The following is a 19280-nucleotide window of genomic DNA, read 5'->3' on the forward strand; positions in this document are numbered from 1 at the left end:
AGTTATTAGCTCTGTGAATTTAAGTAAATCACCTATTTTTTCTGAATCTTTGTTTCTTACTCTGAAATCTAAAGCACTTTGTAAACCTTAAATTTCTGCATAAATATATGCAATTACAATTTGAGTAATTAGAAATTTTAAGAATTGGCAACAAGAAGACTGAAGATAGAGAATTTAATACAGAAATAATTACTTTAAAAATCCAAAACATTTGATAAAAATGAATCTCTAAATTCTTCATACTGGTATCTTACTCAAAAAAATTCACAAATGTTTTATCAGTGATCAGTTACAAAAGTATCTCAAGCTAAAAATACTTACAGTAACAAAACCACTAGAAATGCCTTTTATGCTGCCAATGTAAACAGAGGTAAATGTAATATCCAAGTGTAGATCCATCTCATTACTGGGTATAATACAAGAAAAATTATCCACAACAAGACTTTCTGGAAATACATTTGGTGAAACCTAGAAAGAAATAAAAAATAAGATGAACTGTGTAAGTATTGAGTGAATATAACTATTGAATTAGTGTACATTTTCATTTTTAAATGTCTTCTATTATATTCATATTTATTAATGAATTCTTATATAATCATCCTATATTCTCATCTAAAAAAATTAAGTTAAATTGAATCATTTCTAAGTTCTTTTCCAAATAGAACTATTCTGTGATTCACAATTCTGTGATATACCAATATCTGCAATTTACACTGAAAAACAGTAAGTGGCAAATCAAACAACCACTTTGGACACATCTTGCTCAGTAAAAACAATGAATTTACCTTGCAAAAAAAATTTTTGTTTAAATAACTATCTGTCCCAAAATTAATTCCATAAAGAAAAACAGTTCAAAAACCATATCTAGTCTGAATCCAAATCAATGTCATTGAAGTTAATGACTTAAGTTATTCAGAGAAAGATCTCCACTAAAAGGTTTAATTCATTTTTGGCATTCAGTTGTAATAGGGTAGTACCATAACAAACCAAGCTATAACTTCTAGTAAGCACACAAGTGGTGACTATGTGAATCTAAGACAGTATCCTTTGTCATGTCAATCCTATTTGCTTTACCATTATGAGATCTATATGCTTATTATTACCTATAGAGGCAAATGCTACTCATCACCACTTAAACTCACACAATACATTGCTCCTATTCAAAAACTGACTTTGTTCAAATTCTCTCTAGAGATATCATTTTTTAGACTCACCTTCTTTGTATTGCCATCTGTCCAGCCTGCACTCACATTCCCTTTCAGCATGTCAAATATATTAGGCAGAGCACAGCCATGTGTAGTACAGCTGCTGGCCCAATTCACATCATCAAAATAGAATATTTTTATTGTCATATCCTTTTACTACCTGTACTCACCAACTACGTGAAGAAAATAAAAGGTAGGAAACCCACCTCAGTCACAGATACTTACTATGATAGGTGCAATGTCCTAATCCCTCTTTCCCCATGCAAGTTAGGCTAATTTTTCCTTTAAAGGCATTGAATCTATCTTTGAGTCTTAATTGGTTCAAAGGACAAAAGGCTTCATTATGTACTGATCACCAAAGTACAAAACAGCTACAAAGAGCTCAAATAGTTCTCAGATGCTTGGTGGGTAAATCACAACATGCAATTCAAGTAGGGGAGATTCCCTGAGTTGAATCAATTCAAAGTATCCTCAATGCTTATCCTTGCTGAATATCCTCGTGCTATAGCTAAGTAAAGCTCTTTTTTGTTGTTGTTGTTAAATGCTGAATCATATGCAAGTATTTATTTCATTTTGTTCCAAAATATAATGTAAATTATCAATAGATTGGCCTAAATCAGGCCCAGTCAGAATATCTCCAATCAAATGGACAAAAAATTGAGTTTTTTAATAGAATAAGTAAAAGTTTCACTGGGCCTTCACAATTTGTAAGACACAATTAGAACCTTAAAATGACAAATTAAATTTTCTTATATCCACTGTTAATGAGGACCTCCAAGAGACTAACTTTGGAAGGAATATACTCTCAGGTTTCACTACTGGAGATTTTATTCTGCAAAATTTTGCTCAATGTAGTACATAAATGATGTTATTCAATCATTTTCAATCTTGTCCAACTCTTTATGACCTCATTTGGGGTACTCTTGGCAGAGTGATTTGCCATTTCCTTCTCTATCTCATTTTACAGATGAGGAAACTGAGGCAAATGGGGATAAATGACTTGACCAGAGTAACACAGCTATGAGTGTCTGAGGCTGGAATTGAACTCAGAAAGGCTCCAGGTCTGGAACTATCTATCCCCTGTGCCACCTAGGTGCTTCTAAATAGCATAAGTCAAATTTGTCTCATCACTATGAAGATCTTATTCCCTCTTAAAGATAACTGTGTTGCAAATTTTAGTATGTGTTTGGTGCTACCTGCTTCATTTTATTCATTCTCATATAGCAAGACTACTTAATTTCTTAACTTGATGTCATTTTATACATCAACTTGTATGCTACTAAGGTAGTAGTATTCATTTAAAGGTTTTTAACTCAGAATAGTCAACTGAATTTTTTAAATTTTAAATTGTTCCCATTTATTGAAATTTGTGTTAATTATTCAAAAACTGAATTCAAGAGATCTGAGATCTCACTGATTTGCATATTTATTCCAAAAATCCAGACTGCAACTCATCCACATCTGTCTCTCCTGTGGTTCTTATCTTGCCCGTATCCTCATATAAGCTCACTAGAGAGGATGCACCTAATGTGCTGGAAGCCTTTTCAGGTTCTCCTAATACTGCAACCATACTACTGAAGCACTAAATCTGTCTTCCCTCACTGGCTCACTACAGGACAAGTCCATATTCTTTTCTCATTACACATTTGCATGTCATTTTTTACTTTTGTTCCTTCAAGTTCCTCATTTAATCTATGTTGCAGCCTTCTCTCTCCTACAATACACCTTTTCATTGACCTGTGTGATACCCATTTTCAATTCTTCAAAGACTATTCTGGTCTGAGTCTCATAACCATATTACAATGGTAGAACACTGGTATTAAAATAATGGCCTCAGAAGCAGCTAGGTGGCTCACTAGACTGAGAACCAAGCCTAGGGATGAGAGGTCCTAAGTTCAAATTTGGCTTCAGGTACTTCCCAGCTGTATGAATCTGAGCAAGTCACTTAAACCCCAAAGCCTAGCCTTCACAACTCTTCTGCCTTGGAACCAATATGCAGTATTGATTCTAAGATAGAAAGTAAGGGGTTTTTTTTTTAAATAAAAAATGAAAACCTCCTATTTGGGATTGAAATTTGAGATCATTAAAGGAACTCTGAAATTTCCTAAAGGACCCACTTCTCCTCCTTAGATTTAATTATGAGTCTAAAATTGTCCTTTTTTTTTTTTTAACCCTTACCTTCTATCTTGGAATCAGTACCATGTATTGGTTTCAAGGCAGAAGAGTGGTAAGGGCTAGGCAATGGGGGGTAAGTGACTTGCCCAGGGTCACACAGCTGGGAAGTGTCTGAGGTCAAATTTGAACCTAGGACCTCCCATCTCTAGGCCTGGCTCTCAATACACTGAGCCACCTAGCTGTCCCCAATATTGTCCATTTTTAATGTTTCTCAAATATATAGATGAAAAAGCTCTCTAAGCTGTTCATCCAACTACATGTCAAATCTGAGTAATACACATTCTTCATTTGTTTGCTTTTTCTTGTGAGAGCACTCAGGTCAAATTCAATCTATCCAAAAAACTTAGTGAATCCAGATCCTAGTGAACAGGATAGTAATATCTAGAAGTAATAAATAGTAATCAATTTATTCCCAAATCATTCTTCCTCCTTTCTCAAGCAATTGAATATTGCTTTCCATCCCAAAACCTACCCTTATACTTGGGGATATACACACACATACTTGACAGCCAAAATACTTAAAGGAATATATACGAACATTTATAAATATATATATATATATATATGTATGTGTGTGTGTGTGTTGAAATATGTACAAGACAATGTCATATCTGTTTTTCATTTATCTACTTCTATATTGCACCTTCTGCCACCATAACAACAGAAAATAGAAGGGGTATTTTTTCATTGTTTCATAGTCAAGTCGCAATGATTTTGTTCTGAATTTTCAATAGTTGTGTTGTGCAAGAGGTTTTCAAATCAATGAAGTCAAAGTTACCTATCTTATCTTTTGCCCTGACTGAACAGTTTAACTCCACACTTTCCCTCTAAGCCAGCAATACCCACCACTATTAGGATTATTTTGCAGAGGAATCAAATAAAGATGTAAACAATTAATATGCACAAAATAGTAATATCAATTCTGTTTTTTTAGTAGCAAAGAACTGGACACTCAAGAGATACCCATCAACTGGAAAGTGACTAAAAAAATTATGATATATAAATGTAAAAATGGTATATAAATTAAAAAGTAATATTACTATGCCACTAAAAATAATGACTTTCAAAGAATCCTTGGAAGATTTATATGAAGTAACAGAGGCTGAAGTGAGCAGGACCAAGAGAAAACTTATACAATAAAAATATTGCATTATTCCTATCTTTTGTCATCTTTGCCAATTTTCTGGGAATGGATGCTATGTTTAGCATTTAAAGCCTTTTATAATCTAGCCTTCTCTTTCCCTTTTCTGATCTTCTTATACATTATCCTCTTTCCCAAATATTTTTCAATACAGTGACACTGACCTTCTCCTATTCCTTAAAGAAGAGTATCCTCCTACCTCTGGGTATTTTCATTGCCTGTCTCTCAGATACTAAATGCTCTCCCTCCTTCCCCTACTGGCTTTCCCTGGCTTCCTGCAAGTCCCAAGTAAAATCCCTCCTTCTACAAGAAGCCTCTCCCAGTCTTTCATAATTCTGGTGCCTTCCCTCTATTGATTATTTCCCATTTATTCTGTATATAGCTTGTTTGTACATGACTATTTTCATGTTGTCTCCCCAATTCAATTATGAGCTCCTTGAGGGCAAAGGCTATCTTTTACTTTGATTTATGTGCTCAGTGCTTAGGACAGTGCCTGGCATAAGGTAGGCACTCTAATAAATTTCACTGACTGACTGAGGTAAAATTCAAAGGGATATTTTGATTAGCATTTCTCTTCTTATTAGTAATTTGGAAATTCTGTCCAAAGTTTGGAATTCTTCTTTTGAGAACTACTTGTTCCTATCCTTTAACCATTTATCTATGGAGGGATGGCTTTTGGTTATATACAAAGATATATACATGGACACATAAAAATACATACCTATACTATATATACATATATGTATATAGAGAAAGAGACAGAGACAGAGAGATGGATAGATGGATGGATAGGTATATGGGGGGGGGGACAGACTCAGAGAAAGATGGATGTATATATCTAGGACTGTTTTTTGCCTTTCTTTGCATCTAGTACTTAGCACAGTACTTGACATAGAATAGGTGCTTAACAAATGCTTATTGGCTGACTTAATTTCTGTCTCAGTTTTCTCATCTGTAAATCAGAGATGATAATAGCATCTACATCTCAGTGTTGTGGTGAGGATAAAGATAATATATATAAAGTGTTTTGTAAACCATAAAACTCTATTTCAATGCTAGCTAGTCCTATTATAATTATACCAAACTCTTATCTAAGAAATATGATACAAAGGTATTTTTGTTTTATCTCTTGCAATTGCCTCTATCCCTTGTTTGGTTAAGAATACATCTCTCTATAGTTGTTTCTTTTCTAATGTTTTTGTAGTATGATCTTAAAATCATAAATCAATTTCAAGCATAAAATTACAATATCAAGCACAAAAGGTTTGATTATATCTTATTTCTACCAGACTAGTTTCCAGTTTTCTCAAAAGCTTTTATTTGTTTATTTGTTTTAATCAAAGAGGAATTTCTCCCTAAGTAATTTGTGTCTTCTAGTTTAGCAAAGACTGGGGTCTGGAGTTCCATTTTTTCTCTCTCTTTTTGTTTACTATGTATTGGTTCTAAGGCAGAAAAGCATTAAAGGCTAGGCAATGGGGATTAAATGACTTGCCCAAACAGCTAGGCAATGTCTGAGGCCAGATTTGAACCTAGAATCTCCCATCTCTAGGCCTGGCTCTCAATCCACTGAGTCACCCAGCTGCCCCCAATTCCACTGTTTCTTATCCTGCCAGTTTTTCATTTACCTACTTCTACCTGACACTTTATGCTACAGTCACTACAGAAGTAGAAGAGATCTGTTCAGACTGAAGGACATTTTTGTTTCATGGAATGTCATGTGAAAGAATTTATCACTAAGTGATCAGCTATTGGTGTCAAGCCTATACAGACGTCAGACTATTCCTCAAAAGTAAATTCAATCTTTTACTGGGATCATGATTAAAAAAGCTTTTTCTCTGTGACAAAATCTGCTATATTTTAAGCTTTCCTGGCATAGCCCTAAAGAACTCAGGATCAACTCCATGCCACAATAAGGTAAAAAAGGATTTTTTTTAAGATTATATTTTATATACTCTAATGTAATAGGTACTGTTATATCCTATCTGATTTCTACTTACTGTACTATTTACTAAATAGTGTTTGTGTTGAATCTTAGTGAAAATTCTGGTCTTATCTGGACATGGCTAGAACATCCACCACTCGAAGAGATACAAAAGAAACAAAAATGAAACCATTAAACTTTCTTCAATCATTTGACCAAAGTCTTTGGGATATTTTATAGCTTTAAGAACTTTTGTTAACTACTTTAAAAGGTACAATCAAGAGATGTCCATCTTCTCCCTAATGCATTGCTGGTGGAGTTGTAATTGATCTAACCATTCTGGAAGGCAATCTGAAACTATGTCCAAAGGCCTTTAAAAAACTGCCTGCCATTTGATCCAGCCATGCCACTGCTGGGTTTGTACCTCAAAGAAATAATAGGGGGAAATACCTGTACACAAATATTTATATCCATTCTCTCCATAGTGGCAAAAAACTGGAAAATGAAGGGGTGCCCATCGTTAGGTAATGGCTCAATAAATTGTGGTATCTGATGATGATGGAATATTATTGTGCTGAAAGGAATAAAGAACTTGAGGAATTCCATGTGAAGTGGAACAACCTCCAGGAATTGCTGCAGAGTGAGAGGAGCAGAACCAGAACATTGTACACAGAGACTGATACACTGTGGTACAATCGAATGTAATGGACTTCTCTACTAGCGGCAATGCAACTGATCACATAGTTCAATGAGTATATGATTGGGGATGTTGACTTTAAATGATCACTCAACTGCAAATATTAATAATATGGAGATAGGTTTTGAATAATGATACATGTAAAATCCAGTGGAATTGCTCATTGGCTCTGGGAGAGGAGAAAGAGGAGGTAAAGGAAAGAACATGAATCATATAACATGGAAAAATATTCTAAAGTAATTAATAAATAAAATTTTTTAAATAAAATTTTAAAAAGAGATGTCCATCTTCAATGTGAAATAGTTAGAGCTGTGTAGGATACAATTGGCTAATTGTATCTTGTTGACTTTTGTTATTTACCAAAAAAAAAAAACAATGAGAAGAGGGGCTATATATTTAGTCCTATGTGATTTAACCTTTATTAAATTGTTGTGATTAGTTAAGTAATAAAGTTTTCTGATATGAAGATTCACTTCTTTTTTTTTTAACTTTCCGTCTTGGAATCAATACTGTGTATTGGCTCCAAGACAGAAGAGTGGTAAGGGCTAGGTAAATGGGGCTTAAGTGACTTGCCCAAGGTCACACAGCTGGGAAGTGTCTGAGGCCAGATTTGAACCTAGGACCTCCCATCTCTAGGTCTGGCTCTCAATCCACTAAGCTACCCAGCTGCCCCCTGAAGATTCACTTCTTCACTGACAAGCTTTTGGAAAAAAATTCTGAGTTTTTGTATGTATGCTAAGAATTTTTATTTAGAAGTGGCATATATAATAATGGCATGACATTGGAAGACATACAAAGGATAACTTTCAAACTATAAGACTACAAGTTGGAAGTATATAACAGGTTATTTAACTCAATGTAAAAACTAATAAAAGAGTACTTCCAATGAATAGCCCTTACTTCAGTCAATGAAAAACAATATTTCATTACATATAATGCACCACTTACTATTTCCATACTCTTAATCAATAATTTTATAATTACAAAAATTTGAGTAGAGTACTATGGGCTTGTTGGTACTGCAGTTATTAGCCTTGGTATTATGTGAGTACTAAGTGAATGGTATTACTGGTTTTAGCAAATGCAAGGAAAACATACTTAAATGACCCATGGGAATCATGAGGAAAGGAGTAGTATATAAAAGCTTGCTTGCTTTCGGCTAAGAGTTAGAAATGATAAGGTGAAGCAGCAGCATCCTTTTACTTCAAAATGAGAAAGCGATTATATGTTTTTCTATAGATAACATAATTGTGTCACACATAGTTATAGATATACATATGTCTGTGTTCATATAGACATATGTATTTTATGTTATATATATATTAAAACTTTTAAAAAGTGTTTTTAATGGGAATTACTCCATCTGTTAATAAAAAACAAAGATTCTCAGCTAATCTTGATATTATCAGGGTTGTGTTACCTGTGCAGATTTCGATGCTGTTAGAAGTATATCCTCTGACAACTCCAACTCAGATACTCTTTCCTCATCTTTAATGATAAGCTCATAGCCTTGTTCAGGATGTAAATTAAGTGTGTCTGAATTGTTTTGTTCAATAGGCCCTTCTTCATCACTTGAAACAACAACTTAAAAAGGAAAAATTTATGCTTAAAGTGAATTGCAATTATTAATCATTACAAAAGCCTTGTAATTAATATTGAATATCATTGATTAAATTACCACTAGATGAAATCATAACAGGATAGAAAATTCAAAATTTGGCTTGTCACTCAAAACTTTATTTACCCTAGCTAGAACATATGATATTTACTAACAATCACAGGACTTTCTAAGTCTAGTAAAAAATCTTTTATTTTACAAATTAAGACACTGTACCTTCCACATTAACTTGGTTAAGGTCACATAAGTAGAAGAACTAAAATATAAACACAGATCTTCTGATCCCCAATCCAAATCATTGTTGTTCTGTAAATACAAACTATGTCCCAATTCTTGAGGGATTCAGACTAAGTATAAATGACTAAGACTAAGGACATTGCAGATTGGATTCTAACAATGAAATATTCTAATGTACCCAAGCTGTACCTTAACTTTCTGAATTTAAGGATACTGACTCTTACAGAGTTATTTTAAGGATTTTTTTATTTTAATAACAAATTTCCACATAAGTTTTCCAAAGTCATAGGATCCATATTGTCTCCCTCTCTTCTTCCCTCCCCACTCCTGGAGCTGACAAGCAATCCAATCTTACAGAGTTTTTTAATAAATGTACATCTAATAAAAAATGAAACTAAACACCTTCCCTATCACCAACTCATCCTATCACTCCACCAACCTGACAATTATAAGATCTGTGATATAAACCAAGAGGCCTTCAATCTCTAAGCAAGAGAACACATTCCACAATCATGACAAAGTTGTTTCCTTTGGTTAGGTGAAGGTGAAGAAAAGTAAGCAGGTAATGGGGGAAAAAGTACAAAAATGATTATAGTGCTCTTGTGGCTCAGCTACCAAATAACAGCTGATACTTACTTGGTTCAACAGAGACAAACAATTGTTTGTCATCATAATTTTTGCTTCGCAATTTTCTTAGAACAGGAACTTCTGCCTCTGTCACCAACATACTGACATTATCAACTATAGAAGTAATCTCCAGAGCATCACTGCAAACAGGATTCAGGTTCTGAAATGGGCTAGCAGCTGAAGAGTCAGAAAAGCTGTTCTGGGAGCAACTTACAACAACCTCCTGGCTCTCAAAGGAGGAAGGCTTCATAAAACCAATTTCCACAGACTCCAGAGTATTTCTTTGTAAGGCCTTAAGATCATGCAAATAATCAGTTTCACTTGGATCTCCACATTCAGAAGGCAATGAATCATGTTCTTGTTCTTTCTATACAACACAAATAATATACAGAATATACATTAGCATTATTCAAATTTATCTTACTAAACACCAATTTTCAACATATCAGCCTCAAAGAAAAAAGATGAGCTAAAAATTAAAAAAAAAACTTAGTATTGCTTGCTTAACTATAGTAAAAGGAAGATTTTTGAGGCTTTTAAAAACATTTTGATTTTTATAACAGGAGAAATGTTGCCAGTTGCTGAATAAAAGAATAGCTAATAGTACAAAATGCACCAAGCATTCTGAAAACCAAAACCTAATCAGAAGTTGTAGCTCTCTTTTACTTAAATGCTAATATTCATATCACTCCTAAATTGTCCCAATATTAATCTCAGACCTCTTTGTAAGGAAAACATATACATAGTGCTATAGTTATTTAGGGGTAGTTAGGTGACACAGTAGATAAAGTACTGGATCTAAAGTCAGAAAGACTCATCTTCAATGATGAGTTCAAATATGGCCTCAGACACTAACTAGCTGTGTGGCTCTGGGCAAGTCATCTCACCTAGTTTGCCTCAATTTCCTCTCCTATATAATGAGCTAGAGAAGAAATTTGAAATCCAGTATCTTTTCCAAGAAAATCCTAAATGAGTTTGAAAAGAATTAGACATGACTGAAAACATGACTGAACAAGGTCATTTATGGCTACACAGATAGAGTGCCAGACCAGTCAGGGAGACTTGAGTTCAAATATGAACTCAGTTACTTACTAGCTATGTGACCTTCAGCAAGTCATATAATCTATGCTTTTGCCTCACTTACCTCATTTGCAAAATGGGAACAACAACAGCACTTCCTTCTCAGGACTGTTGTAAAGATGACATCAAATAACTATCACAGTGTCTGGTATGTAGTAAGCACTATAATGTTAGCTATCATTATTATTATTACTAACCAATTATTAACCAACAATCAAAAACTTAGTTAACAGGCTGATTAATTGGGGGGGGGGCTCTAAAAACCAAGCCAAGGGGGCAGCTAGGGTTGCTCAGTGGATAGAGACACAGGCTTAGGGACATGAGGTCCTCTGTGACTTCAGGCAAGTTACTTAACCTCTGTTGTCCATCCCCTTCTGCTCTTCTGCCTTAGAACCAATAAATAGTATTGAGTCTAAAATGGAAGGCAAGGGTTTTTAATAAATACAAAAATAAAAGCAAGCCAAAAGATATAGAGATGGAAAGCACATAAGAGATCATCTAGTTCAACTCCCTCATTCTACATGTAAGAAAACGAAGGCCAGAAAAAGGTGAAGAAACTTTTCCAAATTCATATTAGTAGTAGACAGCATAGTCAGAATTTGAACCTAAGAATTTAGATTCTCAGTGCAGGATTCATTCCTATTTAGCTTATAACACACTGAATATAGGCATCCCCTAGAACAGAGAGTAGAGTAATAAAATTCTGATATTTCATTTTCTAAGAAATTGCTCTCTATGAATGTTAGACATTAATTTCATGTTTGTTCTAGTGCAGGAGGGAAAGGAGAAAACAACCAAAGGGGGGGGGGGGAGGATAAATTTGGGATGGAGGGCAAGGGGGGTGGGTGAGAAATAGGTCTTCCTAGATCTATTACAAATGCTATACACAATGCTTTAATAAATAAGCTAGCCATGTGTGTCTCTGAGTATGGGATGTTTCTTTTTTCCTTCTTTGACTCAATATCTAAGGAAAGAAGCAAGATATAAAATACTGTAAATAATAAATAAAATGATTTCTAGAATTGTATGACATAGGGATACTTGGCATTTTAACAAAACAACAAAAAAGAATTGTGATCAAGTCAACTAAAAGCAGCTCACTAAATTTTTTTTTAAATCTAGAGTAAAGTTCTGTTTTTCTGATACCAAACAATCAGAAAGGCCAAGTAGCTGGGGCAGGATTGGAAGAAGGTGTTGTATCAAATAAGAAACAAAAAAACGAGTAAACATGTTCATTCATAATGATCTCATAGGTACCACAAGACATCCAAGTAGCTTCTAAAATCATTAAAGAGGGTGCAGCTAGGTAGCTCAGTGGATTGAAAGCCGAGACAGGTGGTCCTAGGTTCAAATCTGGCCTCAGACACTTCCCAGCTGTGTGACCCTGGGCAAGTCACTTAACCCTCATTGCCTAGCCTTTACCACTCTTCTGCCTTGGAACCAATACATAATATTGATTCTAAGACAGAAGGTAAAGGTGTTTTTTTTTTTAAAATCATTAAAGAAAAATAAAATCTTTTCAGTATAGTTTGGGTGCTGTGTATTTTTATATGTGATTTCTTCATCTGTCACAAAAGTCAATTAAAAAATACATTCTACTATCTGAATATTATGGACATATGGAAATAAAAAATATAATTCCATATTGTTAAACACAGCACATGAATACCGAGCCAAGTGGAAAATAAGGCAAATAATAAAAGTACACAGAAAAATATGGCATGGAGGGCTGGATAGCAAGCTGGCCTCTAACCCACACACTAGTTAGCTATATGGCTATATGACTCTTGGGAAGTCTCTTAACTTCTCAGAGTCCCACAGAATTTCTAGGCCTATATAGTGTCAAGAAGATGCTGATCTGTAAGATCCCTAAACCAATGAAATCATAGGACCAATAAAGACAGATTGATACATCACAGAGTAGATAAACAACAGGATTTAAGGTCTTTCATTTTTTATAAATGTACCATCTATAATTTAACAATATCAATACTGCATATATTAGACCCACCTAAATTCTGTAAACTTACTGACTGCAATGTTGATTCCTCCAGAGAAGGAGCATTACTATATTCAAGGAAATGACTTCTTAATCTTTTCTTTGTTTTCTTAGTAGTTGGACAGTTGGACACTTTTGAATCAGAATATGTGTCATCCTGATTTCTGCTTCCCTCCTCTTGATGTTCACAATCACTGCTTCCAGTATTAAAGCCTTAAAAAACAAGAGGCATAAATGTGGCCAAAATAATTCAGGAAGAATCCTAATGCTATATAATATTCAAACTTCATTAAAACAGTAGCTTTTTACTTAGCAGTACAAAATGAGACAGTATGCTCTTTATTGCTTGTTATTTACAGAAATGAAATGTTTATTTTGCACTGTATTTTCAAAGAATAGCCATTTCTCAATTTAGTATATCCTATTTTCTCATGATCTCCCCACCACAGTGCTTCTGAACTTTGAACTGCCAATATATAAACATCATTCTCCACAATCCTGAATCCCCATTCTCATCTCCCTCAATCCTAACCCCAATTTAATATCCCACTCAGATCTACCCAGCCCTTACACTGTGCTTTCTGGAATACCATCTCCATAATTTTATCTCAAATATTTTCCTTTCTCACTTATTCCATCTTCTTACTTACTAAGGCATGGTTCCCTGCTCATGAAAATGAATCCCTAGATACCTTTTCCTTTCCCTTACTTGGTGTATTTTTGCTCATAACCCAATATTCACTGGTGAGAGTAGAAGTATCAAAATACTCCTTGCTCCCCACTTATACCGCTAAACTCTTCCCACTCCCACCATCTCTCAGCAACCTCTCTGTTTCTGAGGTCACTTTTTTCAAATTGATCATCCAATGCAAATCCATATGGACTCTGAAGACATTCCTTACCTTCCTCAATGAATTTAGTGGGGAGAACATCATATGAGGAACATATTTAAAAAAAAAAAAACTAATTCTAAACAAAATTAGTCAGGGCAAAGACTTTCTCTCAATCTCAACTCCTGCCTTCATACTAGGGAATATCAGTATAATGCTCTATCAAATACCCTATCTTCCTAATTCTTTAAATTATTAAATTCCCATGACCTACTGTCATACTCTATTTCAGTTACCCATAAGAAATGGTCATATTCTTGTTCTTGTCATCACCTATAAGTGTTGCACTTCATGTCCATGAACTCCATTTACCATTACCACATCATAATCTTTTATTATTCTATCTTTCCTCATATATTCCTGCAACCCCTAACCCTGTTTCTTTGTCCTGTGACTTTCTTCCATTCTTTCCCAGACCATGACCTCTGCACTAGTTAGACACTCCTCCTTTCCTTTCTAGATCCTTCAATGAATCAAATCAACCCTATCCTATCTTCTCTGCAATTCTTCTCCTACCACCAATCATATGCCTTGCTAAAATCCAACCTCGGTAACTCCAACCACCTTTAATCTAGTTTACATGTTGCTGAACAAAAAGGGAGGGGGGGGAGGTGTGATCACAAAACCATGCTGGCTGGACCCACTACAAATGTGTTACAAATTTTCAAGTTGGTCCTCCTTACAGCAAAGCAATCCTTTTACCCCTCCATCATCAGTATGCCTGCCCACATAGCACAGCAGCTACTCCAAACATATTCAGGTCTCCTCAAGAATCCAATGATACCCCACATTCAGATGTATTCCCCAACTATTTCCTTATTTACTCCTCCTTAACAAGAAAAATCATTTTTCAAAAATCTCTTGATCCCATCTCCTTCAATCTTCTCAAGCAAACTGCCCTCTCTACAATTCCCCCTTCTAATCTTCATATCTTCCTCAATAATGATTCCTTTCCTGAGGCCAAAACACATATTTATGTCTCCCGCATCCTTTAAAAATCGTCACTTGATCCTGCTATCTGCCAGCCATCAATCTCCTTCCATTCTCAGCTAACCTTCATGAGACAGACTCTGCTTCCTTCAGCAGCCTTCTTTTTTTCTACATCCTCTACCTCTCATTCAATTCTAAGCCCTCTGTGATCTGACTTCTGACCTCATTATCTAACTCTATCTGCTCTCTCCAGTTACCAATGTATTAAATGACAAATCTAATGACCTTTTCTTCAAACATTTGGACCTCTTTGCAACCTTTAACATTGCTGATCACTCTCTCCTCTCTATATTTTTGTATTTCTGCTCTCTCCTGGTACTCTCATTTCACTATTCCTTCTCTATCTCCTTTGCTGGATCTTTATTCAGATTGTACACTATTCCCAACCCCAACTTTACCCAGTTCCTCAAGGTTTAGTCCTAGGCTCTCTTTTCTTCTCCATCTATACAATTTTCCTCTTAGGGATCTCATTGGTTCCAATGGACTCAATTATCATTTCAATGTAGATATATTAAGCCTTAATCTATTTCTTAAATTCCAGTTCTGAATCATCTTTTCAAAAATCTCAAAGTAGATGTCATCTCAAACTTAAGTTCAAAACAGAACTCACTATCTTCCCAAAAAACCCTTCCTCTCTTCTAAAACTGTGAAAACTGTGATTACTATTATTTGTATCACAATCATCTAACCCATCCAGGTTTAAAATATCAGTTTTATCATCAACTTCTCACTCAAACTCACCTCATCTATGCAATCTGCAGTCAAATCTTGCTATTTCTACCTTCCTGTTTCCCCTAAACAGGGGAAACTCTCTCCTAAACAACCTCTTCCCTACACATATAACTTTCACACCATTTGAGGATCTTAACACCTCATGCCTAGACTAGTATAACTGACTTTTGGTTGGTCTACCCTATCTCAAATCTCTCCCCATTTAAAATCCTTCAATTTAGCAGCCTAAGTGATCTTCCTAATACATGGGTCTAATTATACTCTATTCCATAAACTCAAATGTCTCTCTATTACCTCCAGGATCAAATATAAAATGCTCTATTGAGCATTTTAAAGCCCTTAACAACCCAGATGCGACCTATCTTTCCAGTATTCTTACAAGTTATTCCTTAATAAGTATTTTACTCAGCTACACTTATCTCCTTGGAATATTTTCATATATATAATGCTCTTGTTTCCTGACTCAAGGTCATTTCACTGGCCATCCTCAATGCCAAGAATGTTCTCCCTCCTCACCTACAACTCCCAAATTCCCTGGATTCTTCTGAAAGGCCTTCCTCTGTTCCTGCCCTACTTCCCTTGAACCTAGTTGAGTGCTAGTGCCTCCTCTCTTAGATTAACCTTCATTTACATTCTCTCTCTATAATAGGCACAGAGTTGTTTACATGTTGTCTCCCCCTTAAAAGGTAAACTCTGTTTTAATGGTGACTTAAATACCATCAAAGAAAATAAATCATTTCCAACGTGGGAAATGAAAACTCTACTATACAGCAAGCATAAGACTTTTGAAGCTTTAATTCAGAATTATCATGTAGGTAGGTACCAAATTGCCACCTTAAAATAAAGATGTTTTAAGATCTGACTTCTTCGAAATCATTGTCTGAGAGACAAAGAGCAAAGACATTTTTAATACTCATTTCCCTGCTGTCTCTAAAATTTCACTATTCTTTTGATGTCACATAGTAGCACACAAATGAGCATAATCTGTATTTAAATAGCCCCTTCTTTCTCAGAAAGAAGCAGTATATAAGGGGTTTAAAAAACAAGTGGACAATTTTATAGGATTATACTTTTACTATATTTTTACATTCATTTTACTAATTATATTAAAATGTAACTATAAAAAAGTACACTGCATATACATCTTGTTTTCTAGGCATATGAAATCATGCAAAGTTTTGTCTCTAAAGCAGAGGTTCTTAACCTTAGATACATGAACTGTTAAAAAATATTTTAAGTACTTCCGGGTAAACATGGCTGCAATCTAGACGCCACACGCTTCCTCTCCCCGGCACCGAACGAAATAGACTAAATCAAAGGAGCATAAAAATCACCTTTGGAGGAATAGGACTCCCCAGTACTCCCCAGTACCCCACAGAGGCGAAGGTACGTGGGGTTTGAACATTTCCACACTATAATAAGGAGGAAAAGTTTGCACAGAAACGTGAACTGAGCCCCCCTTCCCACACACACACCTCCCCCACCAAACCAGAGTGAGCTACCTGAGCGCTCACTGGGGACAGCGAGTGAGTGGGGAAGGTCTCTGTCTGGGGGGGCACTCCAGGGTCCTTGGGATCTGGGGGCTGCCAGGAAACAACATCTCAAGGCGGTTTCACGGGAGAATCCTGCACTGAGCATAGGGGCCGCGGAGCTGTACTCTGAGTGGTTGCGCTGAGTATCTGGGCAGAGCTAAACACCAGGGGCGGACTACGTGCTGATTATCTGGGTGGAGCTGAACACCTGGGCAGTGTGGCTGTGATCAGGGCCTCAGCTCTCTAAGAAACCTCAGAGGCTGGGAAGAACTAGTCTGAAGCAACCTAAATTCACAGAAAACCCGCCCACATCACCCAGACCCCAGACCAAAAAGGAAAGGGGAATAAAACCACCAAAGGAATGGCTCACATGGCCCAAAATCAAGCCTCCAGGAAAAAAGGGAAAAAGGTGACTATTGAAAACTTTTATGGTGGAAGTACCCAAGGAAAAGAGGAGAATGAGGATGAAATCCAAAAAAAATCAGAACATGCCTCCCAAAATGGAAACTATCAACAAGCTCTGGAAGATCTCAAACTGCAGCTTACCCAAAAGATGGAAACCTTCTGGAAAGAAAAATGGGAGAAAGAGATCAGCAGTCTGATAGATAAGACTGCACAATTAGAGAAAGAGCGGGAAGCATCCAATAGAAGGGCAAACAAAGCTGAAAAGCAAAACCAGTCCCTAATGACCAGAATTAAGCAACTCGAAGAAAGTGAGATCATAAAACAGCAAGAATCAATAAAGTAAAGCCGAAAAATTAATGAATTAGAAGAAAACATAAAATATCTCACTGAAAAGGTCACAGACTTGGAAAACAGAGGAAGAAGAGACAACCTCCGAATTATCAGTCTCCCAGAAAAACCAGAGATAAACAATAACCTTTATATTATTCTACAGGAGATTATTGAAGAAAATTGCCCACACATTCTGGAGCAAGGGGGCAAAATAGAAATAGAAAGGGTTCATAGAACACCCTCTATACTAAATCCCCAAAAGATAACCCCCAGGAATTTAATTGCCAAATTAAAGAACTTCCAAGAAAAGAAGAAAATCCTACAAGAAGCCAAGAAGAGGAGCTTCAGATATAGGGGGGCTCCCATAAGGATCACACATGACTTAGCAGCTAACACACTAAGAGACCGCAAAGCATGGAACACGATATTTAGAGAGGCAAGAGAGCTGGGTTTCAAACCAAGAATCAACTACCCAGCAAAACTGACTATATACTTCCAGAGGAAAGTATGAGCATTCAACAAAATAGAAGATTTCCAAGCATTTGCTAAGAAAAGACCAGAACTTAGTGGAAAATTTGACATCCAATCACAGAAAGCAAGAGAAACATGAAAAGGTAAATATGAAAGAAAGGGAAAAAGAGATAAATCTTATCTTTTTCTTTAAGTCATACTCTCTTCTATAAAGACTACATTTATATCAAATTATATATGTTAATATGTGGGGAAAATGTATTGTGTAACTCTCAAAAATTGTATGCATCATAAGAGTAGTTAGAAGAATCATACATAGGGAAAGATTGAGGCATCAAGAAGATTTGGTGAAAGGGGGGGCAAAGAAAGAAAAAGTGAGGGGGGAATCGTTGATAATACTAAGATTTACTTCAAGAAATAGGGGGGACTTAATAGAATAATCTTTCCCATATAAAGATACACATGGGAAGGGGAGGGGAAGAACTCTCTGATGAGAAGGAGAGGAAGAGAGCATGAAGTAGAATTACTTAAACCTTACTCTCAGTGAAATCAAATCTGAGAGGGAAGAACATCTAGATCCAGTGGGATCCTGAATTCTATCTTATCCAACACGGCAAAAAAGAAAGGAAAATTAAGGAAGGGGTGGGGAGAGGGAGTATAAAAAGGGAGGGAAGGAGAGTGGGAGGGAAAGGGAGCATAAAAAGGGAGGGGCTAGAAAGGGAAGCATATCAAGGGAGGGGACTAGGGGGACTGACCTAAAGTAAATCACTGGTTCAAAAGGAAATAGCTAAAGAAGAAAGGTCAGAACTAGGGGAAGATATCAAAACTCCAGCGAATCCACAAGTGACAATCATAACTTTGAACGTGAATGGGATGAACTCACCCATAAAACGTAGACAAATAGCAGATTGGATTAGAACCCAAAATCCTACTATTTGTTGTCTTCAAGAAACACATATGAGGTGGGTCGATACTCACAAGGTTATAATTAAAGGTTGGAGTAAGACCTTTTGGGCCTCAACTGATAGAAAGAAGGCAGGAGTTGCAATCATGATATCTGACAAAGCCAAAGCAAAAATAGACCTGATCAAAAGGGATAGGGAAGGTAAATATATTCTGTTAAAAGGGAGTATAGACAATGAGGAAATATCACTAATCAACATGTATGCACCAAATGGTATAGCACCCAAATTTTTAATGGAGAAACTAGGAGAATTGAAGGAGGAAATA

At 35.8% G+C, this 19280-nt stretch overlaps 1 protein-coding gene across 8 annotated transcripts in view; it reads right to left on the reverse strand.

Annotated features, from left to right (window-relative positions):
- SENP7 (SUMO specific peptidase 7) overlaps positions 1-19280 on the reverse strand; it is a 195086-nt gene that overhangs the window by 70277 nt on the left and 105529 nt on the right. For all 8 annotated transcript variants that reach the window (XM_056793414.1, XM_056793411.1, XM_016433431.2 and 5 more), the window contains 4 exons: positions 12732-12913; positions 9631-9988; positions 8560-8723; positions 322-468 (listed from right to left, as the gene is read on the reverse strand). In XM_056793414.1, coding sequence (XP_056649392.1) covers positions 322-468; positions 8560-8723; positions 9631-9988; positions 12732-12913 — 851 coding nt within the window. The remainder of the gene's footprint in view (positions 1-321; positions 469-8559; positions 8724-9630; positions 9989-12731; positions 12914-19280) is intronic.

The sequence above is a fragment of the Monodelphis domestica genome, chromosome 4, assembly GCF_027887165.1.
Source record: "Monodelphis domestica isolate mMonDom1 chromosome 4, mMonDom1.pri, whole genome shotgun sequence".
Taxonomy (NCBI): domain Eukaryota; kingdom Metazoa; phylum Chordata; class Mammalia; order Didelphimorphia; family Didelphidae; genus Monodelphis; species Monodelphis domestica.